Source organism: Taurulus bubalis (genome assembly GCF_910589615.1).
Source record: "Taurulus bubalis genome assembly, chromosome: 3".
NCBI classification, from domain to species: Eukaryota; Metazoa; Chordata; class Actinopteri; order Perciformes; family Cottidae; genus Taurulus; species Taurulus bubalis.
The window spans coordinates 20,965,817-20,992,391 of record NC_136591.1 but is presented as its reverse complement, the minus strand read 5'-3'; the positions used below and the strand labels follow the sequence as shown (position 1 = coordinate 20,992,391).

Below are 26,575 nucleotides of genomic sequence, written 5' to 3'. Positions count from 1 at the left end.
GCAGCCTCTTGTGGAAGAGAAGTCATGGCATTTCAAACTCTCAATAAGAAACAAACATTTTTTATCTATCTATAAATCCATGTATCCATTCTTATGAATGTCAGTTCAATCAGGGGAGACAAATCAGATAAAGAAAAGATAATTGTGTATTATTAGCAGGGGATATGTGATGACAAAGTCTCTAAAGACTCTGCAGGGAGATCTGCGAAAACTGTGCGGCGATGGGGAAGTGGAGGAGTGCGTAATAGAATGAACTGAAGTTAGAGAGACGGTCACATGATAGTAACGATGCAATCGTTTCGTTGTGCTTATTGGATAAAGATATAAAGATAGTTAGATCGAGACAAACTTTAAAACGTTTTACTTGTCGTTCCACTTCATGGACACAGTCGTTGAGCCCTACTCCCCGAAAAATGGGGGCAGAATTCTTCATCAGGTAGCTCTTCCTCACTCTCCAAGTCCTCGTTCTCCGATAAATGAATCAAGCCTGGACTTACAAGCGCATATAAGTCCATTGTACATGTTTATAACACAATTCAACCATAAATATGAACATAAACCAAAAATATGACTTGTGAGGACTCAAAAGTGGCTCGAGACAGCTCCCCAAGTTATGTAAATATCAATTTGTATATCCCTAGCTTGATGCCGCACATGATTGGTCCACTTTTCTGGAAAGCTTACGACCTACAGAATCCGCCAATATCCCTTGTGAGACAAAGCTTCAGCAAGATATCAACCACATTCCAGCCAAAAACCTGAAATATGACTTACTTATGGATGAAACAATATTCCACGCGACCTTGCTTGGTATGTATTGGTGCATCTGCTTGAGCAGAGCCCCTCTGTTGTGAAACCAGAGGCATCCAAAGTCCAGGAAGAATGATAGAACGGACCTAAACCTATGGTTCACGAAATCTGCACTAAATTAATTACTAAAAATAATTTAACTTCACTCAATCAAAGTCAAACCTTGCAGAGATACTCTTAACACATGCTGCTATTTTATAGCAATGATATGCATGATTAAAAAGAGGAAATACATCCTAGAATTTGTTTTGTTCTATAGTCAACCAATAAATCAGTAACACATATATTGCTATATTAACCTCTTAACTAGTCTCACAAGTGTTGTATGTATATTATACCTTTTGACATTATTCAAATAGCCTTTGTGGTTGAGGAGATATGCTGTATTTATTATGGGTATGCAAACCCATTCGGAATTTCTTTTTTTAAATGGCTGGGGCTTAACTGGGGTTCCACAAATTGGTATATTTATGTTAACAAAAGTGTGACAAACAGAGATTTCTTGCACCATTTTAAGCAGCAGCAATTTGCTATCTGGTAAACTTCCTGTTGTATGCTGCTTTCCCAGCACTAAGTGCTAAATAGTTAAGTTAGCAGACAGTAAGTTAGCTGGTGAAGAAATAGAGGGATATTTTTCTCAGGAGTTGGTGGAGACCAAGTTAAAGCTAAACCACATCACCCCCAGTTATTGTGTTAATGCACAGGCAACGCAGAAAATAGATGCACTTTGAGAGCAAAATTAAGAGGCGGGATCTATTAAGGATTGTTTGTACTGAATTATTTTATCTGTTTAATGACACAGCAAAACAGTCACACCTATAAAGCATAAACAAGACGGAGAGCGCACAAGAATTTTGCCTACATTCCCTCAAGAAATGCAGCCGTTTTGGTGCTTTTTTCACTAGGATGGAGATGTGTGAGGACCATGTCAGATTGTTAATGATTGTGTTTAATATGTGAACTGCTCTTCAGTTTGACCAAATACCTGAAAGACCGATGACATTCCCATCAGCTCCAAACATTAGCATGTTGTGAGAATGTTAGAATGCTTATGTCTTAGTGCAGGGGTGCCCACACTTTTTTGGCTCGCAAGCTACTTTTAAAATGACCAAGTCAAAACGATCTACCTACATTAATAATGATATATATATATATATATACCGAGTATACTTTATATTTACAATATTGGCGTACCTTGCATAACTGCATGAATCCTTATGACACAATACTATTCTGTACACTTTTGGTCATTACATTTTACTCTGATGACGTCACTGAATGGAACCAGCAGGGTTGCATAGCCCGGACAGTAGCTGCTGGTAGCCAGCCTCAGGCAGACCAAATAGTCATCAGTCATGGTGGAAAGATGAAAATGTAATGGAAAGGTGTTTGGACTTAATATTTTTATAATATTATTATACAGTTGGCCTTCTCCAGATGCGCACGGAACAGCCGTCTTTGAAGAGCTCTCGCTCAAACAGAACAGGCGATCTTCGTTGCCACATCCATGATCTCTTTCATGTTTAGCATTGTAGCGCATAATGCTTGTTGGTGTATTATGCAGTGGTAATTATGGAAGTCGAGGAAAACATCATCATCCCTGTACTTGGCAATAAATACATTCAAGCTGCCAACCATTGTGGACGCACCGTCCGTGGTGATTGACAATAATAGGTTTGTTCGAGATGAGCCAGTTCTGCACAGAATCGATCGCCGGCTATCAGCGCGCAATGCATGCCGGTTGGATTTGTGTCCGACTTGATCCCGACTTGATCTGACGTCATGCGCACGTAGCCAACGATAATCTCACGAGAGCAAGGCAGACCCCGATTTCAGAGCCAGGCGCCGCAGTAGCTCTCCACCGACTGCGTGGCGCAGTGCATGATGGGGAAACGCCTGGCTGTCGTCCACATCAGAGAGCTGATTGGCTCTTAGATTTGACAGCAAACACCACGTGCTGTAGAAAATCCTTATTGTATGTGTAGTTGTAATACTTGACGCTCGATTGTTGACTATTAGTCTCATGTTTAATCTAAAAACATATCTTTTGTGGTTGATAATACTAAATCGTATTTATATAGCACATATCAAAACCAGTAGTAATGTATTTCACAGGCAGACATAAAAACAACAAAGGATGCAGCTAGACCCACATTTCTACATAAATATATATTTATAAACACATATGAATAAATCCAAACGTGATCTGTAAACTACAAGAAGCCTAAAGTTCGGAGCTAACAGGAAGTCATTTTTTCTGTGACTTCCTGTTACTGACTACTTTGAAGGCAGCTGAAAACTGTCGACTTGACCGCAGTTTTTACTCCGCCCCCTGCTGCTCCCGCCTGCTCTCGTCTGGATTCCAGGCGAGGTGCAGCTCTTTCGAACAAGCCTGTTAATTTGCCCACCGGGAGCTGCGTTTTGTCACAAAAGTTTTTGCAAGAGTAAAAAAAAAAAGTCATTTTTTTAATGGTATGCGATCTACCCACACTACAGGATCCCTGATAGGGATCGCGATCGACGTATTGGGCACCCCTGTGTTAATGCCTTGTAGAAGAACCCATTAAACTAGCAAACTTTAGTGCCAAAAATTGATTCAATACCCCATAACAAGGAAAATAAAAATGTCCATTTAATGCAGCTGCATACTGAACTGTTTTGTAGTCTCATACATCAGTAGACGTGAAATGATTAGTATTTTTGTCTGACAGAGAACCATTTCTGTTTATGTCACACTTGCAGGCTTCCCATCCTCCAGGGGGGCACCTTTGCTTTGTTGACCCCTTCCATGGCCATGTTGTCCATGCCAGAGTGGAGGTGCCCAGCTTGGACCCAGAACACCAGTCTGGTCGACACCTCCTCGCCTCTCTTTATAGAAGTCTGGCAGACCCGCATAAGAACAGTGAGCCGGCAAAAACACCTGTGCATTCACAGAACTGATGAAAGCTTGACGTGAAACAGCACTTCTGTGGAGCTCATGATTAATTCAGTGAGCTTTTGTAGTTTCATCTCTGGAAAGTATAACCTATCCTCAGTGGTGTATAGTACAGTAATGAAGTAGAAATACTTTGTTACTGTACTTAAGTCATTTTTTGGATATCTGTACTTTACTTTACTATTTATATTTCTGTTGACTTTTACTTCACTACATTTTGCAAAGAAAAATGATTCTTTGACTCAGATACATTTCCCCTGAAACCTTTGTTACTCGCTACAAAATCAAATCTATCTTCTTTAGAGAAAAAAAAGAATCATGAGACCAACATCGGGGACTGTGCAGAGTTCCCAGTGATGCCCAGGATGCTAGCTAGCGAGCGACTACATGACTCTACGATGACTGATTTCATGATGGAAGCAGAAATGGAAGCACCTGCTACTCCCGCAACAAACGACGGTGGTGACAAAGACCAACACCCGTGACAATATTTGCGAGAAATGTTTTCTTATGTTGGAGTGAAAGATTCTTCGTACCGGATGAAATGCCTCATTTCTTACCCAAAGCTACTGGAATATTGGCCTTCAAAAACCTGGCCTTGGAGTATATGTTTGGCAGGCGAGGGGAGGAGACAGGTGTCTGATCTTCTAATTTAGCTGTGCATGGTGTATGTTAGGCTAATGTTCTCTAGTTATCGTAAATCAAATGAGACAATTAGTGTAGTAGACAGATCGCTAGCGAGTTAGTTAGCTGAGGAAGTGTTGACAGTTGTGAGATTTTGTTGATTTGAGTCATCTTAACTATAATCATTGCAGCACTAGTTGGCTGACGTTAGCTAACTTAACGCTAGCCACCACACCATAGGATTAACAGGAGCTGCGAGAGTGCAACATTACAATTTGTGTAGCAAGTGGAGCTAGCTAAAATTGTTGCGCTTACAAAATGTCTTTCTCTCACTTTCAAAGAAAGCTCCTGGATGGATCACAGCTCCTTGGACATGGTGGCCACTAAAAGAATCAACTTCATAATTCTCAAAATTCTGACCCTTTGCTTTTTTATTAACAGCATTTACTTGTACTTTTACTTTCAATACTTAAGTACATTTAAAACCTTTTAAGCCCCGCATGGACCTATATAGGTCCTTTTTTAAAATTTTAATTAAACTGTGTAAAACATTACAATAATCATGAACAAATATATTGAGGCTGCACATCAAATTAAACAAGGGAACCTGGGCTACAATAATTAGTCAGCCATTTCAACACAACTCAAACACCAACTAAAATAATTATTAAAATAAAATAGTTATAATTTTGTCACGAGTCAGCCCACTCTGCATGTTTCCGGAACTAGCAGCCCGTAGCTTGGTGCTATCAGAAAAAGACAAAAAGCAAGACAATTCCACACAGATTCCAAATCTGTTCACCAAATCCCTCTGCTGCAAAGCATCAAAGAACACAGCAACATAAATCGCGTCAGCACATTTTGAAACTTTATTTTTTTTTTGTTAAAAATGCATTTCCCCCAGTAAATCCACACTGATACAAGTTTATTTAACACCATAAGTCATATGAAAGTGAAATATAAGGTTTGCTACATGAAAAAATTCAAATGTAACAGATGTGCGAAAATATGCGCAAATGTGCCGAAATGCAAATTTTGTAAACCTCGCCTGAATTTTCTCTGTACTTTACCCAATCTGACTTTGTTCTGCTTCACTTTTTCAAGTGAAAACAGTGCAGAGAGACTGTTCACAAATTGTGCTATGATTTGGGAGAGCTTCAGGGATTAGTGAAGCATCATTTCAAGGAGATAATCATCCTGATAGTGCTTTTTTCTATAGGCGGACCTCCATCCATCCATCCATCCATTTTCAACCGCTTATCCGGGGTCGGGTCGCGGTGGCAGCAGGTTCAGCAGGCCGACCCAGACTTCTCTCTCACCCGCAACATTTTCCAGCTCATTCTGGGGGACCCCAAGGCGTTCCAAGGCCAGCCGGGAGATATAATCCCTCCAGCGTGTCCTCGGTCTTCCCCGGGGCCTCCTACCAGTTGGACGTGCCTGGAAAACCTCTAATGGGAGGCATCCAGGAGGCATCCTGAATAGATGCCCAAACCACCTCAGCTGACTCCTTTCGACACGAAGGAGCAGCGGCTCGACTCCAAGCTCCCTCCTGATGTCCGAGCTCCTTACCCTATCCCTAAGGCTGAGCCCGGCCACCCTACGGAGGAAGCTCATTTCGGCCGCTTGTATTGTGAGGTAGCTTTACTTTTATTCAAGTATGGCTTTTGGGTACTTTATATACCACTGCCTATCCTGCTGGTGTTATAGTCTGTCACTCTATAAAGAGAGAGAGTGAGCGATGACGTTGATTATAATGATCTTGATTATTGTGCTGCTGTCCACAGCTGCAGGGTTCCATCATGGTGGCCTCTCTGCTCCAGATCCTGATCGGTTTCTCGGGCCTCATCGGCTTCCTCATGCGCTTCGTTGGCCCCTTAACCATCGCCCCCACAGTCTCTCTCATCGGCCTGTCACTGTACGATTCAGTCGGCGCCAAGGTCGGCAGCCACTGGGGCATCTCTGCTATGTACGTAAGCGCTTGCTGCTTCGGTAAACGTCTCGGCTAGAAGGGAAACGAACCAGCAGTGTTTTCCTTCAGTGGAGACGGTGTCATCACTTGCCTGTTTCCAGCTTGATGGCAGTCCCTCATTTAGCTTCATCGCGCTAATGACAGCTCTCCTCATACACACAGGACCACGGTGCTGATCATCCTGTTCTCCCAGTACCTCCGTCGCATACCAATCCCTGTTCCTGCCTACAGCAGAGCCAAGAAACTGCACACCTCAAAGTTATACATCTTCCAGATAATGCCTGTAGGTTCTCTTGAAGGTCTTCGCAATACACTCAGATACTGTTAAATACATACTGTTACATGCATACTCTATTCTATGTATTTAAAACAAGCAATGTTTGCATTTTTTTTGATTACTTGGAAATACTGATACTAATATAATACATCTTATTAGATTCTGCTGGGTATTGCGCTGTCATGGTTTGTCTGCTACCTCCTGACCATCACTGACGTCCTACCATCTGATCCAGCCGGGTTTGGCCACCTGGCACGCACCGATGTGAAGGGAGATGTGCTGAACCAGGCATCCTGGTTTACATTACCGTATCCCGGTCGGTCCACAAGACCACTATGAACATACCTCGTGTCAACGACTATTTCTCGGCTATTCAATAACCACTGTTTTTTACCACGGTTATTGAATAAGTCGGTGGGGAATGCCAGCTGTGAGTTTGGCAGGTGTGTTTGGGATGATGGCGGGAATAGTATGCTCTATGGCCGAGTCAGTGGGCGACTACCACGCATGTGCCAGGCTGTCAGGGGCCCCTCCTCCCCCCAAGCACGCCATCAGCCGGGGCATTGGTGTTGAAGGGCTCGGTAGTTTGTTGGCAGGGGCCTTTGGCACAGGCAACGGGACCACATCATTTAGTGAGAATGTGGCTGCCCTGGGGATCACTAAGGTGAAAAGAGAAGATATTGACGTCTAACCCTCATTTTTACTGCATGACTTCATAGCTGACTTGGATTTGGACGAACAGACCAAACAAAACTCTTATATTTAAAACTCCTTGTTTGTGTGCCTGCAGGTGGGTAGCCGGGTGGTGATCCTGGTGAGTGGAGTATTCATGATTTTAATGGGGATGCTGGGTAAAATTGGAGCCATCTTCACCACCATCCCCACCCCTGTGATGGGAGGGATGTTCCTGATCATGTTTGGAGTCATCACTGCAGCAGGAGTTTCTAACCTGCAGGTAATGGATGATTTGATATGCAGCCACATTTTTTTCCAAATGCTTTGCCACGATTCAGAATTTTGCTGACACGTGCCTTTTTACAGTCCACAGACATGAATTCCTCCAGGAATATATTTGTTTTTGGTTTTTCCATGTTTTCTGCCCTCGTCATTCCGAACTTTATAATGAAGAATTCGGATTTATTACAAACAGGTATCTAACAGGATATGTTATTACTTTAAACAGCTTGCGTTTGATTACAAGTGATGCATATCAATCTGAAAGCATTTTGACTGTATTGGACTTTTCTCTTTCTTGCCCTTGGTGTGTAACTCAGGTGTTAAAGAGGTAGACCAAGTGTAACGCATATAATTGACCACAAATATGTTCGTGGGAGGGGTTCTGGGCTTCTTCTTGGATAACACAATTCCTGGTAAGCTGAAGTGGAAGATTGTTATTGAATCAAATAGCATGTAAACTATATGTGTCGTCTAATAGTCTTTCTCATACTACTATCTAAGGGACCAAACGTGAGCGAGGCCTCTTAGCCTGGGACAAAGTGGATCTGGAGGACTCTATCTATGCCGCGGGAACGGAAGAGGTGTACGACCTCCCCTTTGGCATTACCTCTTGCCTCTCGTCCCAATCCTGGGTTCCCTACGTCCCTTTCTGCCCGTGGAAGGGTTCCAGATCTAGAGACGGGTCGGAGGACAACAGAGCGGCACAGTGCCGGGGGAGTGAGCAACCGCTCAGAAGCACTGTGGTCACGGATGAACTTGATCTATAAGATCTCAAGTGGTGTCATAGAAGTGAACGTTAAAGCTACTCGACTCTGTACTCACTGACCTTGAGTTCTTTTATCCGTCTGTTTCTATCTATCAGGTGTACATTCGTGATGATGTGCCAATCTGTGGAGCTATATTGTCTCAATCTTTGCACTAGCCATCACTGGTTGATAACAGGGAGTTTAAATGTTACATTCTGACCTACTTGTTGCAAGACTACCGGGAGTGGGTTTATTTTTTGGTGTGTAAACCATGTTTTTCACTATTTGAGAAATAAAAACATCTGCATGTGAACTGGAACTCTCACATGTTGTCAACACCAATTAAAAGAGAACTAGTCAACAAATGTTGCCGTGTTCCACCGTTACTCAGAATTCTTCCAATAACTCACGGCCGGGAACACGCACACACAGAGAAGGGAGAGAGACGGACCGAAAACTAGAGCAATGGGTTCTTCGTTCTCCTCTTTCGAAGGAAATTAAATTGAGCCTGTGGATAAATGTATTATCACACATCCCCTATCTTCACACTGATGTAGGCAGCTTTCTAAAAAGCCACAGCGGCAACCCTCTGGCTGTTATTGTGTTTCTTTCTGCAGAAGCGAACACAGATAACAGATCGTCTTAATCTTTCTCTTTGACCCGATGTGCCTTCATCTCTTTCTCTCTGTATTCATTTCCTCGGCCTTTCCCAGCTCTTGACAGGCAGGTGGGATATTGCGTAACACTTTGATCTGTGGAGCCATTGGTTTTCCCCAAGGTCCAATTGGGCCGCTTTCTCAATGGCTGGCTGCACACTCTAATGTTGGTTCAGGATGGTACATTAGTGCATGTATAATTTGCTGGAATCATCTTCATCACAGAAGGCTTCAAATTTGCCAGCACCATTTATTTTTACTTTTTATTTGTCTGTGAGACTCCAGCTTTGAGGAATTGCTTTTATTTTCTCCTTTCTGAAATCTACATGATCTCATCAGTCCCCCCTCAGCTTTCAGGCACTTTATGAGATTCATTGTAAGCCCTCGAACGCTTTCAAGCGGCAAGTTTATCTTTTGGACGTAAACAGAGTTTTGGAGAACGGGAATAGACAAACAGAAGAAATGAGGGAGAGACTGTGTATTCATCACCAGCAGATGAGGATCAAACTGCAGGCAAATGAGAGAGACTCCTCTGCACACTCCTGCTGATTCAATGACTCAACCCATGAGTAAATATATCTCAGCTCATTCACGGTACCCACGTTCATTCATATGACTGATTTTTTTTATGTGCAAACTGTAGGCGATGCAGTGGCTTCTTTTTTCTTCCCTGCAATTTGGGCAGGAATTTCAATATTAACTGCTATTATTTTTCTATTCTTAGAAAATTGATTCACGATGTAAAACCAAATGCAAATACATCCGCACTAAGGATTTATTCATAACTGTTTCCCAGTCACTTGTTTAATTTACATGTTTGTGCTCACATTCTGGGGATATTGATATGTTCCTATCCAGCCATGCTGTAGGAAATGTGGTGTTATGCAATATACAATATTACATTATTATAATGGTTAAGTCTCTGACTCTTTCAGTGAGCCATGAGTTCAGTCTGTTCATTTGCTGAGCTCCGTGGTATATCTGCTACCACTGGATGAGTCAGCACACTGAGGTAAATCTGTATCTCGATTAATCTCGATTTGAGCAAGAATGTCGTGACTATTGACTCCTAGGCTGAGCTAAGTCTGACTCATTAACGCCACTCTGATGTCAGATTGATCTAAACAATCAATGGAACCAACATTGATATCATTGTTAGTCTAGAGGTGTGGCCACATTATCAGAAAGGTTAATATATAATAACATATTCACGGATTCTCATCAGAAACTGTATTATAGCGTCCACATGCTGTGTAGAAAAAGAAATCTCCCAAAATGTATATTTCTTAAGTCATTTTTTTCTCTTGCAGGACTTCGTTTTACAATGTGGCTGTACTTTAAGTCTACTTAAGTCTACTTTAAGAAGTACTATTATATATAGTTTTTTTTAAGACATCATTTTATTTACATACATTTTACTTTACAACTAATTCTGACACAGACTTTGATTCAGGGTGAAACTTCTGTCTAAATGCTGCTACAACATTTCAGCCTAGCTTTTTACTGTCTTTATATATATATACATAGATTTATATATCAATGTATATATATACACGTCTATATATATATATATATATATATATGTATTTTTGTTTATAGAATATGTTATCCTTCTTTATTTCTTCTTTATATTCCATTATGTTCATTTTCATATACAGGTATGTACTTGGTATGCCCTATTCTCCAGTGGTGTTTTGTTCTTATTTGTATCATCTACATTTTGGGATCATAAATCAATCAATTAAATTGTAGTAACTCACTATGGATGATGCTAAATGTATGGACGACACTAACGATTTTTGTTATTGGGTGTTTGCTCGAAACATCTGAGAGAAAGTGAATGATGTGTCGTCACCTACTAGAAAAGATGCTGCATCTAGACGCCAACCTTGTGATCAATGTTGTGGCCGTACAAAGTAACGTAATTCTGGTGATTTTGCTGCAGCATCCAGGGACCTTTACTCCATAATTAACCGACAACAATGGCAGATATATAAGTGTGTGGGCAAAATATATGTAAATGAATGAGTGGAGCAGGTTGCAAGTCTGTGATGAGAGCACTGCTGGGTGCTGAGAAATAGCCTGAAATATTAATAATCCTGCAGTCTCGCTTCACTCATCAGGATTTATCTGTTTCATTTTTCTCTTTCATCAAGTCCTCTCTCTCTCTCTCTCTCTCTCTCTCTCTCTCTCACCATCTCAAACCACTTTTCAGCACTGATCCATTGTTATGGCTCATAAACACACTCTGGCAGTTAGCTCTCCAAACTCACCATGCTTGAAACATCCGGGGCAGATGTCCATGCGGCCTTTCCCCTGGTCAGATGGATGACTCTCTCCCTACCCTGCGTCATCACAGCGGGGTCCCGTTGTTCTTCATTAACAAATACATACAAGAAGTGCAGACACCCAACTTTAAGAAACCGCTCATCCCTAAATGTTAGCTCTTATTGTACTCATTAGCACTCTGCCCTGTCTGCCTTACCCAAAACAAGAGGGACCCTGCAATCCCTGATTCATCAAAAGACTCGAAGGGCTTTATTTCCTCACGTTTATTTGAATATGCATATTGCATGCGAGAGATGAGGCACTGTGAGGAAGACACATGATTTACTTTAAATGTATACTGCAACGTGTTCTCCTCCTTGCCTGCATTATGCTCCTTCAAACACTGGAGGGGGCTATAGGTTAAACGGTGGTATTCAGTCTGAACCACAAAGGAGGCGGGTCACAGCTTTCTTTAGCAGCTTCATTTAAAAATGCTTTGAGCTTGTATTACACAACCTTTTTTGTCAACGAAAACTCATGCACAGTATCGTAACTTTTTGAGCGGAACATCCCCACGTGTTCCTTGGAGCAGCTCAGAGGCCTGCTGTGGCAGCGATAGTTTGAGCAAGCTGGGTTGTATTATATAACTGTTCCAAGAATAAGTAAATACACCTGACATCATCCTGGCGCAACAACACTTCCGGAGAATGTGGAAACGCTATCAACTGTTTTTATTTTTATTTTATTGAAGAGTAGTATGTATAACGTGAAAAGTGAAAGTGTCTTAATAGCTGCATGTTTTAAAGTTACACTTCAGTTGTGCAACTGGACGCTTTTCTTAGAAGACATATTTCCCGAGTTGGGACTCTGTTATTGTAGGTTATATAATGGCAACCATTGCGTACGAGATGTTTACGGCCACCAGTCAAGGACATTGCTCTTGGCACAGCTTTCAAGAACATCCCATTTCTACTTCCACGAACACTCTTGCCTTGTCTTCAAAACAAGTTCTGTTTTTACTCCACACGTGCGAGTGTATCGATTTCTACTGACTGTACATGGTGCACACGTGAGTGACGTGTGTAACCTTGTTACCATGCAGAGTCATTTACGTGAACATAAATTTTCCTAAGCCATTGCTATTTTAGATCATTTCGTCGTAAATTATAACATGGATAATTTGGTCGTAAATGGTAAAATGGATCAAGTGTTATTATTAGTATATTATTTATATAATATATATATATAAATTATATCAATATTATTTATATAATATTCAGCGTCCAGATCGTGTTTCCGAGGGTACGTAAATGCAGCAACTGACACGCAGCGGATCCAGAACAGGGCGGTATGCGCCAGTTTCGTCAAGTAGCAGGCGGAAGCCAGAACACGTCCCGACAAAAGTAAATGATACTTTCAAAGTAAAAGGGTTAAATACTAGTACAGGTAGACGAATTTGCGATTCTGGGAGAGATTGAGGATTTTGAAAAAAACGAAGCTATGCCCTCAATTTCTTCTGAGTTGAAGACCTCGTATGCAATTATGGTGTAGAATATTGCAGTCAAATTATGTAGATGTAACGATATGTAGTCCAAAACCCAAAGAAACAATACATTAAAATCGGTCCTTAAAACATAGCAGTGTATAGAGTATAATGTATTTGATGTCACTTTTTACTTTCTATTATTAAGTTGTGCCAATTAATATAAATGAAATGAAGGATTTTTCATCCAAAATTGCCTCATAATTAACGACAAATTGGCATTAGTACTATTTTTACTTATTGCTAAATACACCGAAGAATGACGGTCAAGAAATTACACAAATTTACTTTGAAAGTCGACACCGGAAGTCCTATTCTCCATTTTATCGAATTTGACGCTTTTGTCTGTGCCTGATATGTTTTTCTCCCAAGTATCAACCATTGTGTAACCTCCTTTTGTCGCGGCCGGGTTATTTTGAGCGTACATACTTTTGATAGCGTTACATTTATGTTGTTAATTACTGCATTACGACTGGCGTTAGTGTTACACTCGAGATATTTAGTTAGTTAGCGCCGAGCTCTCTCTCTATCGATCGCGGTGACCCAGCTGCTTGATGCTTTCTCGAAGCGTAACGTTAGACCGGTGCCTCTCTGCGGGATAGCTGAACCTGGCGCGCTGTGATCCCTCCATCTTCAAGACCCCTGAGGCGAACCCGTTAGCCAGCGGCCAAAGTCCCCAAGGTAAGTTCCCATGGCCACTATTACTGTTAGCTAGCTAGTAGACGTGGAACTTACTGGAAACGTAAAGATAAATTAGCAATTCTACTTTCCTTCCATGTGTCAGCAAGCGGTAAGATGAGTAAGCTAGCATACTTCTCAAGTGATAATATATCCAAAGCACCTTTTAGTTATTAGCCAGAAGTAGTGCTTAAATTGTGTTGTGGTGTCAGTTTGTTGCAATCTGTTGATGTCTTTCAGCTGCTTCCAGCCTTTCCCTGTGCATCTCTTTCCACCATGGAGGCCGCTCAGGTGACTTTTGCTGTCAGAGGCGAAACATCCCCAGGTATGTTATCCGATGTTCATCATTTATTTTTCTCATAGGTGATGATCTATTTGTGAAGTATAGTGTTGCCAATATATTATTCTACCTGGCCACAAATATCGAAATCATTGTTCGAGTGGTGTTACTTATTTTTCCACAATTTTTCAGGTTTTTTATATTATATTAGACACGGAATGTAAGATGATTTATGGCCCATGTCAGCATTTCCTTGTTTACAAAGACATTTAAAACATGTTCACATCTAAATATTGTAGTTTAAAAGTCTAAAGGTTGGTATAAGTGTGAGTCATCTTTGTGTTTTTTTTTCTTTTTCTTTATTTGTTTACATCTCATGCTGAAATAGTATAATCTAAAAGGCCATTTTGAACATTTCCAGGGGAGGTGATTGCAGTTGTTGGTAGCTGTGAGGCCCTGGGGAGCTGGAGCTATGAAAATGCCACCATCTTACACCCTGATGGGAATGATGGGTACGTTACACTTCACGTGTCGCCATCAATAAAACACGTTTTTGAATCATGGCAGTATGTGATGTTCTGTACTATGTTGCGTGCAAAGGGTGGTCTGCCTTCCTTGCTATTCCATCCATCTTCAATATTAATGTGCGTGTTTATTCCCTGACAGAAACACATGGACTACAACGGTCTCTGTGCCTAAAGGAGTTGTGTCTATGTACCGCTATCTCAAAGGCTTCTTTTTGCAGTCAAAGGTGAACAGAGTCTCCTTTATTTACAGTGGTGTAGCCTTAAAATAACTGATTTGAATTTTGCTAAATTGCTGTCAAAGGAGTAGCTAAAGATAGATATTGTTAAATTTAAAGACCATATAAATTCATACCTTTCCTGTTACAGCTCCTCAGCAGGGATGGGGAAGACAAGCTATATTAGTTTGTCTGTTCCTATGACTTTGAAAGAGTTTGTTGTAAAAAAAAAAAAAAAGTATGTTATCTCTTTCCATACCCTCATGCATGGTATAGTTGTGGAATAGCCAGCCCCAGCAACCTTACTCTGATCTACACGAATGAAACGCATTCCCCCTGAAAAGAAAGGGCCAGAAAATGGCCTGGAAAAATACATTATCTAGCTCCCTCTCTTATTATCTTCTAGTATGGGTGTGGTATTGTTTTTCTATATCAAGGGTTTGGTTGAAATTGCATGAGTTGACTTGTCTTATTCACATTTTTGTACTGTGTTGTTTGTGAAACGCCTCACTTTATAAACGGCACAGGCTCAATGTTCCTGCGAAGTGAAACATGTCCCTGGCTTTCAACAGTTGCTGCAATGTTCAAGAGGTTACCGTTCGCCAGGGTTTTGATTTCTTCATTGAATCAGTGTCATTCTGGAAATTTAAGAAACCAAAGTTACTCTCATGACCGTGTACAAATGTTAGCAGCAATCCAGCTTTAAAACTCGGGGACCATGTTTCTCACAATTATATGTTTGAGCAATATTTATTCCCTTAGTGCCGTGGTTCTCAAACTTGTTTTGTCACGCCCCATTTTGGATGAAGAAAAATGTTCATGCCCCACCACAAAAAAATTGCCTATTGTGGCTGGAATTAACCTGTTTTGCACTGAATATCTTTTTAAGATAACAATAACGTGCAACCTGTGCAAAACCAAACGGAATGAGTGCAAATTACCCTTAATGATGTGCTCATGCATGGCCGTAGTGAAAGAGTTTTGGAATCAAAGTTGAGGCAAATCATTATTGAAGGCATCAAATTGAGATTTTCCTCTGTCAGGAAATGTTTTTTAAATTTGACCTCAACCTTTTTAATTCAGAGCTTGTTCTACCCTGTTTCTAAACCTGTTATACCTCTGCGTCCTACTAGAGGGGCGCGCCCCACAGTTTGAGAACCACTGCCTTAGTGTAATATTCCTTTCAAATCTATAATGATATAATAAAAAATGTGATGCTACTACCATATTGGTGTGCATGTTGATCATGTCTTTGTTACAGATGAAGAGAGCAGCTCAATGTGTAACTGAAGCCATTTTCTTTTCTTCTCTTCACTAACTAATCCCCTTTTCAGATTTCAACCAGGGGAACTGACTGCCCTAGATGGGGATTGGTGACTATACCAGCTCTAAAACCTTTCTGAGACTCTAGTCCAACAGCGGCTTTGAAATGAGACTGAAAAGTATAGCAATGTATCTGATTTGAAAACCCTAACATTGTACCAAACATTGGAATTGCAGAATGCAGGGGGTCCCTCTCAAGTGATAGTCAATATGTGGGAGACCCATCAACAGCCCCGCATGATGAGCCCCACAGGTATAGAATGGAGAAAAAAAAGATGCACGTTGTAGAAAGTGTGTCATATTCTGCTAAATTAGCCTTAATGATGTGCTCATGCTCAGTCATAGTGAAAGAGTTTTGGAATCAAAGTTGAGGCAAATCATTATTAAAGGCATCAAATTGAGATTTTCCTCTGTCAGGAAATGTTTTTTAATTTTTTATTTGACCTCAACCTTTTTAATTGAGAGATTCTTCTACCCTGTTTTTAATCCGCTTTTCCTTTTATTGCAGTTTCACACCAAAATATTGATGATGGACAATTTGGAATTCACAGTAAGTTGGATAACAAAAACAAAGTTACCACTTTAGAAAAACACAAACTGTAACTAAAGTGCTTTCTACATTTATTACATGATCTCCATGTACTGTAAAACTGAATTGCTTAGTAATGTAATGCAATCCCCCTAGAAAATTGAAACCCCTGGAGGCCACATTGTTGTCACTTCCTGTATTTTGTACAGCAGAGTTTTTGAAGTCATTCTTTACAACAGAGCAAACCGTTACCTCTTCCTTTGCTATTATCGCTGACACCAGCTCTTTGATGGATATACAATGTCATCACATGCTTCCTGCCGGTGTCCTTCCTATTTATAGATGGGGTGAATTGTGTTGACTCTGGGTGGCTCACATGCCAGACAGAGATTCGCCTGCGTCTGCATCATTCTAAGACGTCTCCTGTGTCCATCACTAAGAAGAAATACAAGAAGTCTCGCTTCAGGTAAGGCGAGACACCAAGGTCGAATTTAACACCACCCAGAGAAAGTTCTACTTGAAAGTGACATGAGGCGGCTCAGAGGATCATTACAGTGCTACTGTTACCTACGTGTGACAGAAGCGCTGCGTATGAAATATAAATAAGAGAAACTAAGAGTAAAACATGACTAATTTGAACCATTTATTTGTATTTTTTGATGAATAATTATTTCTTTTTAAAAAAAATAATTATTGTATATAATTATTTTTAGAAACATGTGGATTTCACGATCACCACATCTGTGTATTTAAGTAAGTGTTTATTTGACCTGCCTGATACAGAATCAAGCTGACTTTGGAGGGATTTGAGGAGGAGGAGGAGGAAGAGGAGGAGGAGGAGGATAGTCCTTTATCTTTGCACAAGGAGACCACCACACTGGAGATCAGTATGATCAGTGCCAACGGCTACAAGTCGCGCCACTCTCAGCCTGAATGTGGCTATGCCCTGGAGCCCTCCCAGTGGACCGAGTACAGTATCCACAGCATGGACCCATACAACCTGGAGCTCACATTTGAGTTCTTTGAGGTAATGCTCGTCTGCCTCTGATAAACCTGTGAAAACATTTCTTGATTTTAAATTAGTATTCTTGAAAAATGAAGAGCATATCAGTTATCGTGATTAGATTGGTCTGTTTCCATTTGATTGGAGTTGCACTGATTTTCTATGTTTGTTTACAGGAGGATATGAGTGAACACGTGGTCCAGGGGGATGGTCATCCAGGTTATGTGGGCACAGCTTGCCTCCTCTCCTCCTCTTTCTCAGAGAGCGGGAAGGACTATGGAGTAGCCACGCTTCCCATAATGGGTCGAAATTCGAGACAGACCATCGGGAAAGTCAGAGGTAAGATTTCTGCACAAACAAATTTCATACTGGCTGACATTGATCCGACTATGTGAAAGGAAGGGAGGAACTGCCAAACTTGTTTTGAGCTTGTTGTTTTGGTCTTCTCTTCAAACAATGTGCGTGGGGAAAACCTGTTGACTTGCCTTGTTTTGTTTTTTTTAGTTGACTACCTGGTGATCCGGCCCATCCAGACGTTTAAGTGTGACATGAGTTCCTCCTTCACCAAGTACTGGAAGAAAAGAAGTACTCTGAATGTGGGACACAGAGGAGCTGGAAGCACGCATGCAGCCAAGTGAGTCATCACAACAGTCTTTGACTGGCTTGCGTGGAATGCACACCACAAAGAAACAGTTATTATCACAATAGTGTGTGTCATTACGTCTGTGCATCGGTTCCCTGTCAATAAATCGTTTTTAAATTTGTGTTTTACAGGCACCAAAGAGTCAGGGAGAACACAATAACTTCATTTAAAAGCGCTGCCAACCATGTGAGTTATGCAGACGAGTTAAAGCACGACTGAATATTTGCCTTTAACAGGACTTCAGCCTCAATCATTTGAACATTGTGTACTTGTAGGGTGCTGCCTACGTAGAGTTTGATGTTCACCTCTCCAAGGATGCTGTTCCAATTGTTTACCACGATCTGACGTGCTGCATATCCACCAAGAAGGTAAAATCAGGACAGGCCTGTCGAGTTTAATAAAGGACATATGAACTTCTGTCATTTCTATTTTTCATTAACTACAAACAGAAGTTTAGAAAGTTGTAAAGCAAATGCATGTTACTACTGAAATCTATTAATGTCATGAATTTTATAAAAAAATCTCTTTGACAGAAAAATGACAAGACGTCTCTGGAGCTTATTGAGGTGCCAGTCAAAGACTTGACTTTTGATCAGCTGCAGCTTCTGAAGGTAAAAACCTGGAATGATTGAGAAAAAAAAAAATACAACCCTGGTTGAAATTAACCTTTTTTGTTTATTAATTACATCGGTGCTTTTCCTGCACATTTTTAAATGTCTTTTGCTTCGTGCCGCGTAGGACATTTGCATCTTCCCGATTTAATATAATGAACATTGAATAAAATAGCTCTATCTTCCATCAGCCACTGAAGCATTTTTGGCCTTAGTGCCTTCTCAGTGGAAGAAGCATTATAGTACTTTGTGTACTTCCCACAAATTACAATTGGACAGAATGCTAAGTCATCATTATAGGACACCAAAAAAAATAGCACCACCAACAATTCATGATTAAAACATGGAACTGAAACTAACGATTACAGAGTAGATAATGTACGCTTTGTGTTGTTTCACAGCTGGTCCATGCCACTGCAATGAAAGAAAATGATGCTAAAGGTATGCACCCATTGTTTGTGGGGGTTTTTTCATCACCCTCTGCCTAGGAAACAAAAAATTGTGCCACGACACGTTGCAAAACAGTGTGCTTACATTTCTGTTGTTGCTGCTGCATCCAGTGTTCTGTATTCTTATACAAACGGTAAATCATAAGATTGTGAACGTTGCGTAACACTTCACAGCAGAGTGACGTATAAAACTGAATGTATAAGTTAGTCAGCAGATAGTTTGAGTGACGCGCATTAACGATCATCTGTTTGCCGGGTCAGATCTGCTGGATGAGGAGGAGGAAATCGATGAACATCAGCCATTCCCTTCTCTCTCACAGGTAAATTACTTTATAGTGATCGTTAAATAGTTTATTGAATCAGTATGAACTGTTCGCCTTCCCCGGAACATATCTATTGATAAACGGGAAGAATTAGGAACTCCCTTCCCCACCTCATTTGATGGTGCTCCTTGCCAAATTGCTACAAATTTCCTGTAATCAAACTGATTTGATACATTTTTACCTACTCACTGTCATTATGACCTACCTATCACCCACCTGTCTTTTGTCATATCAAAGTCATAATATAATTAACAGTATCCTTCATACCTCTTTTCCAGATCTTTCAAGCCATTCCTGAGAACGTGGGCTTCAACATTGAGCTCAAATGGATCTGCCAGTTGAAGGTGGGTACACTGAAGCCTAGTTCACGCCACACAATTTGCTCTAGTAGTGGTTTTCACGTCATGACTGACCAGCGACAGAAGGGGTCCCACGCTATAAGATCTCTCACTGGGAAGAATTTCATCCCCACCAACCCCAGAAGCCGACAAGGAAAATGGCAAAATCCAAAGCATGCGGGAGGCATGATTTATTGCTCAAGCAATCTGTGGGGCTTTTCTGGTAGTCGTGCTCGTTTCCCACCTGCTCACACGCCTTGACTATTAACAGCCTTGATTCCTCGAGGTGCAACAACAACTTTGGCCTGTGTTCCAAATGCAACTCGTACAGTAGACTTCCTATATTTTTAGGCGACCCCTCCCCCGGGGCTTCCGCTCAATTGTGTCTTGCGCTCTCACTTGGCTGTAGCTCCCAGACAGGGTCAGATATTAGCATGCTAGATATCTGGTAGTTCCAAAACTGCCAACGAGGGGAAAGTCGGGGTTAAAGTCAAGCAGTGTGACTAGGCATCGGTCAACAGGGTCGACGATATAATCATTTGCTCAATAAATGAGGCTTATGGAATATTCTCAGGGTAAACGTGTATGATTAATGCTTTCTGTTGACAGGATGGGTCATGGGATGGCAACCTATCGTCCTACTTCAACATGAACAACTTCCTGGACATCATCCTGTCCTGCGTTCTGGAAAAAGGAGGAAAAAGACGCATCGTTTTCTCCTGCTTCGACCCAGATATCTGCACCATGTAAGCACAGTTAACAGCAGAGGATAAAGTACGCCCAGATTTGATTAGGCTGGAGACTCTCATACTATCCAAAGATGCAATAACCTTTTGGCTTGCCTAACAAGGTTTCAGAAAAAAAAACCCATAGAAAGTCTTCTCCTAATCTTCAGAAAAATCCCATTTATTGGCACAATTATTCTGAATAAATGGTTTAAAAGCTTACATCAACTAAAAATACTCAGTGTACATTGTCTTTAAAGTTAGCATGTTAATTGTGCTTCAGTCAGTTTAGACATTTGAGATTCGGATTCACTATGATTCAGTTTTCAAGAAAAATTTAATTAGCCAGTTAAGATGCTGCTTTTTGCAGCATGAATTTATAAACACAGACGGTGCTCCTCACAGCTCCTGACATCTTTTCATGCGTTTCCTTCAGGGTGCGTCGAAAGCAGAACAAGTACCCGATCCTCTTCCTGACTCAGGGAATTTCAGAGAAATATTCTGAACTGATGGACATTCGCTGCCAGACCACACAGATCGCCATAAGTTTCGCCCAGAGTGAGAATATTCTGGTGAGAAGTTGTTGCAGAAAGTCAAATACTCGTCATAACGTATCGACAGAATTTTCCAGGCTTTATATAACTTAAAAAACACATACAGCAATGGGAATACAGGATTTAGTTACCAAAACACTATATAAATGTATTAAAATCAGTAATTCCAAAACTAGCTAGAGCTTTACTTTGAACAGATACCTGGCTTGCATCAGAATGTTTGGCACCTTCTCTTAACAAGCATTGCTGCAGTGCCCTTGAACAAAGGACTTGGAGAATTAGTTCACCGCTCTCACGTCAGTCAAATAAATAGTCCGTTGCATCGCACTGTCATCCTAAGTGGTTTTAGTAAATGCTAAACTCCAGACAGTTTGTGCAGCGTGATCTGACAACGTCTCTTTTTTTGTTGAAGGCACGTTACATACATACTTAACCAGTGTTTTTAAACCACATGAGAGTGAGTCATTATTTTTTAGATGAACTGAACAAAATTAAACAAGATGACTCTTTTCTGACTGGACTCCCTCACCTGTGTCCTTCAGGGCATCAGTGGCCACTCTGAGGAGCTGCTAAAGAACCTGTCCTACATTGCGGATGCCCAGTCGAAAGGCCTGGTGGTGTTCAGCTGGGGAGACGACAACAACGAACACGAGATCAGGAGGAAGCTGAGAGAGCAGGGCATTGACGGGCTCATCTACGATAGGTCGGTGAAAATACAACACGTATCTCCTTAACAAATTCACTCGTGCAGAGCAGACCACAAATGCAACCATTTCTGCTAATGTTAAGCATAAAGTGTCGAACCTACACTATCTTAAAAGTGACATTATGGTGATTTGTTTGTAAAACAATGTATTCTATTTAAACATTCATTTTAATTTCTCTTCGCTTAACATTCTTATTTTTGTGTTTTCAAGCGACAATCTCTTGTTATTCCAAACCCAACAGTACACTCTGTCCTGTTGTGTCTCCGTTTCAGCACCGAGGCCACCGTTATTAATTGGGGTTTTCAGTTTTGTAAATTTGATTTGTGCACTCACAGCACTGCTCCTTGTTAGATAAAGGGCCTTTCTTATCAGCAAAGTGCCACAAGGTTCAAGGTTATATCATCAAGCCTTGGCAGACACGTTCGTCACTTGGCATCTGCCATAGCTGTTGATGAAAATGGTGTGATCGTTCATTGACCGCTTTGTCTGTTACTGGTACACGTTGATGATGTGCCAATGCTGTTACATAAAGCTTGTTCTGCTCGCAGGTGGAACGAGTTTCCTCTGGTTCCAGAAAAGCTGCACGGTCACCATAACCTGTTTGTGCAGCTGTTTCAGTTCTGCCTTTGCGCTATATTTATGTCTGTTGCACTTTAGCCCAGACGTTTTTCAGACCCCTGCGGAAAAGAAGACCACAGGCTTTAAACGCATAGTTTACAACACCAAGAGTCCCTGCAGCTTCCATTATTTTATGTGACTTCATGTTCGATCTCAATCCGTTTGAAACCTCCAGGTTGTTGTTATAACTGTGCCTCTTTCTTACAGAATTTGTGAATGCTTGGTGCCATATTTTGACTCGAGTTCTTCAGATTCCCGTAATGTCTCTCTGGTTCCTGGCTGTGTTTTTGTTTATTTACTCAGTCTTGGCTGATATTTTTGAGAGTACCGTACTTGAGTTTTCATTGGCAATGAGTGTTTGTTATCTTTCTGGATTGTACTAAACATGGTGGTTTGATTAGTCAACTGCCATGTTTATCTTGTGTTTTTTTTTAAGGCTAGGGTCACTCCCCCTTCTTTATAAGCTGCTTATTGTTTTCAGTTATGAAAGGCCTTTTCATCTTATGCTTGGCATGCTCTTCGACTTAATTTTTGAAACAAGAGAGGCACCGAAAGTGAATGGCTTGCTTCATGCATGAGTTGGTGTTGTATATTAGGCTTCTGTATGGACCAAAATGATGGATATGTCTCTGCATATCTTGGAAATGCTGGTTGTAATAGAATTGGCTAAAGCGGATGTATGCAAGCCACTGTGTGTCGGGGATGGTCTTGTGATGCAAGCCTCATATGTGTGGCTATTCACCTCTTAGCAACTTTGTCAGATGCCACGGCCTAGTGCATTTTTCTCTTATTTGCACCGATTACGTTTGTAGATGATCTGCTTGTACAGCTGTCTGGTTTCTTCACGGGAGGGGTGATTGCACTGGACATTCTTTGTTGGATTAGAAAGTAGTTGCTCTGTCGTGTGACCAAGCCTTCAGTGGCCTCTCTCACGACTCAAGTTGAACGTTATCAGAAGTTCCTGCTTGACAGACAGCTCTTTGATTGGCCGGCTTAGAAAGCTGGCAATGAGCTTCCTCCTGTGAAGGCGTTCACTTTAAGAGATGGGGTTGATAACTTGTACTATGGAGACTTTATTTATTTTACCCTGACGTCAACCTCCCAGACAGAAGGCAAAAGTTCAACTTCTATGTGTAATATTTGGCTATAGCTTGAACAGAAACGGGAACCTACTCACTGTAAAGTATTTGATTGAGAGGGAGCTCATTGTGGGAACAGCGTTTACTGTTAAGCCTGCATAGCTGTGCTAAATGTATTGTACAACCATGGAAATGAGGATTTCGCTTACTGGAACAATGCATGGCATTGTTCATATGGGGATGGAAGGATCTACCATACATGGTACATGTGATTTGACCTGAGAGCATGAACTTGCTGGCAACTAGTGTAATCATCCCTCAAGCCAACTTGAATGGAGCCGATTGTGTTGTTTCCATCAACATGGGTGCATGCAAAACATTAGTATGGCGTGTACGGTAATACTGCCCTTTTTAGAAATAGACTGGAGTTGTTTTGTTTTGCATCTTGCCCGAAGGATATTCAACCATTTTTCTTTCTCTTTTATCAGATAAAATGTAAAAGAAATCCATAAGTCTGACTTATAGTTACAATTCAATATGATCTTTAAGTTACTTTCAGGGCATTGTGATTGTTAGTCAATAATAGTAATAGTAAAATCATATCATCATATCCATATTGTTTTACAAAATGTTGTTCCCTTATTTATTGATTCCACGCCGATTGGAATTTAATGTTAATGAATGAGTTTAGTTTTACAATAGTGAAGAGTTTTGTCTGATGTAATGCATAAAGCACACAGTTCAAATTAATTGTCTTAAAAGACATTTGTCCTTCATGTGCCATATGATGATTCATATTCGTACTAATTGGTAATTATAAATATTTCAATTAAGAATTGTATAAATTATATATATATATGTGTGTGTGTATGTTATTTTGATCAGGAGAACTCTGCTATCCCTTTTTTTGTTTAGTTTTTTTTTTTTATGACAAACTCTTTAGGCAGCAGTTTACACAATCTACATTCACTGATCTAACATAAATATATCTCCTCACTTTCTCCTTTTAGTATCTGTGAGGAGCAAGGAGAGCAGGGGAACATCTTTCAGGTAGAGGAGCAACACACGCTGCAGGAGGTCATTACCGATGAGACCCGTAAGAGTGCATCCTGCTCCTGCTACTCCATCCCCTGCTCCATGGCTCCCTGTGTGGCCTCCAAGGGCCACGCTGGCAGCACGGAGTCCGATTCTGGCCTCAGCTCCTCGTGAACGACCCCAAACCTCCGTGGACGAGGTCTTCGAGGACCGTGGGTAGGAATAGATCATCAAACCAAAACGTGTTGATTGAAGATCGTCACAGGAGTCATCATTTCTTTACCTCTTCGATAATCACAATTGTAAAACCACTTGATTACAGCCTATGTCTAGTCGTGCATCTTCACTCAAGTTTTTTGTTATTTATGCTCATATTGAAATACGTGCATGTTTTGCCAAAACATTAAGACAGCCATGTTTTTTTTTCTTCAGAATAGTGTGTAAAGAGGTCTTTACAACTGTGGCAAATTCTACATCACATTGCATATGTAATTAGCTAATATGTTGCAGCTTTTTACCGTGCTCAAATATAATGCATTTGATGTTTTACGGGTGTAATAGTGTAACTACAGATTTTATGTTTAAGTTTATGATGATGCTTTCTTTTCTGTGCATGTAGCCATTACACTCAGTGTTACTCTCGTCGTCTCAAATAGGAGTGAGTAATAGCAACTGGCTGTTATTTCAGGTTCAGTACAGAAATTATTTTCTGGGGGGGGGGGGTGCAGGGTGCCATTAAGAAACACTCGCCTCAGCCTGCATGAACGATTTATTTCCTTTTGAGTGGACTGTTGGAAGCACTTCCTTCTCCTTTACATGCTGCATACTGAATGTGCGATAATCTTTATTCTTCTTATCTTGTTGATTTGAGGAAAAGAGCAGAATGTCTTATTTGTGACCTTGTGCACACAGTTAATACCACAGCCTTAAAGGGGGAAGAAAAAAAAATCAGGTCTGTTTCTGTTTTAACACTGCCAATACCTCACTCATCTTATATTAGAATAGACTTGAGTTGAACTGTGTGGACAGAATGAACACATACTTTCCTTCTCTGCGATGAATCCTTTTTAACTTCACGACACACTTGCTTTTTACTGCATGAAAGATCATGTTTTTGGCACAAGTTACGCTTGAAATAATTGATCGTTTTCATATTGATATGATGTAATCGTGTAATGCAAGTTGTATGATCAGAGCAAAAACAAATCCATGTGTTGTAATATATCTGTTTCACCACACAATCGCTTAACTACAAACTGTAATGATTGAGTTGTGCATGGCCTCTGTATCTGTATGAATCTAGTATATATTAACTGCCACTTCAGGACAGAAAAGTTTAAAAGGTAATGTAAATAAAATTGAAACCTATATTTGTTAATTACGCCTTTTGACTTTTATTTTGCATCCGGTTAGTACATTTTGTTTGGCTGCAGACTCCTCTGGCTTGCTTAAGTAATATAGAGTGATTGTTTTTAAATAACTAAGAGGTTGTTTTACTTTAAAAGCTTCACAGTTGTACTACCGCATCACCATTATCAGGACACACTGAGGCTGCAGTCAAATAGTCCATTTTGGTTAGGAACCTTCCTAACTGAGTGAAATGACCCAGAAGTACCTAAGTGGCCGCCATGATAAGTGCCGGTCGAATTGTCCAAACGCAAAGGAAAGGAGCTTCAATGCTTCCTAACTTAGCTCCTTTAGCATTGGAACCACTGAACCTGCCTTTGCGAAAGGAAAGGAGCTTATGCTGACCCACAATTCCTTGCGGCTGCAACATTTAAAGTGACGTATCATTCGGCCGTTCACGAGAACAGACGATCATGACCAACAAACGCAGATCATGTAAATAACCGTTGCTATAACTTGGAAATACTTTCAATAATCTGTTAAACCTGCTGGAAAACTACCAACGTAACGTTGCTGAAAACTGCTGTAAAGTGATCAAACTGACGTATTTGATATTCTCTCTGGTGTTGAACTGCAGCTTCAGCCCTCATTCTTTTATTTTACTTTACTTCAGTTACAGAAGCTCTGATGAAAGAGTTAAACTGGACGAGCTCTTCAGTCTGAGTCATGTTTCTGTTTATCATCTTTTTAATCAACTATTTTGTCACATTACAATAAAACATATCAAGTCAACACTAGTTGTGTGG

The 26,575-nt window shown here is 40.7% G+C and overlaps 2 protein-coding genes across 2 annotated transcripts; both read left to right on the top strand.

Annotated features, from left to right (window-relative positions):
• Positions 1–413: 413 nt before the first annotated feature.
• On the top strand, positions 414–8,339 carry LOC306734355 (solute carrier family 23 member 1-like; the record flags this gene model as incomplete). The annotated part of the gene is given in 12 exon segments (XM_079215713.1): positions 414–436; positions 3,553–3,712; positions 6,154–6,335; positions 6,501–6,621; positions 6,775–6,935; positions 7,027–7,279; positions 7,406–7,570; positions 7,657–7,765; positions 7,890–7,909; positions 7,912–7,922; positions 7,924–7,985; positions 8,074–8,339. Coding segments are annotated over 12 exon segments (1,533 nt in total).
• A 4,938-nt stretch (positions 8,340–13,277) lies between these two features.
• gpcpd1 (glycerophosphocholine phosphodiesterase 1) lies at positions 13,278–25,800 on the top strand. The gene is made up of 20 exons (XM_079216031.1): positions 13,278–13,466; positions 13,704–13,788; positions 14,165–14,255; positions 14,410–14,494; positions 15,986–16,061; positions 16,317–16,358; positions 16,680–16,803; positions 17,121–17,364; positions 17,517–17,679; positions 17,845–17,974; positions 18,115–18,169; positions 18,259–18,351; positions 18,517–18,594; positions 18,996–19,035; positions 19,305–19,363; positions 19,645–19,710; positions 20,314–20,450; positions 20,866–21,001; positions 21,526–21,686; positions 24,398–25,800. Exons 2-20 carry the CDS (start codon positions 13,740–13,742, stop codon positions 24,594–24,596), a joined length of 2,028 nt encoding a protein of 675 aa, XP_079072157.1. The 5' UTR covers positions 13,278–13,466; positions 13,704–13,739; the 3' UTR covers positions 24,597–25,800.
• Positions 25,801–26,575: the final 775 nt, after the last annotated feature.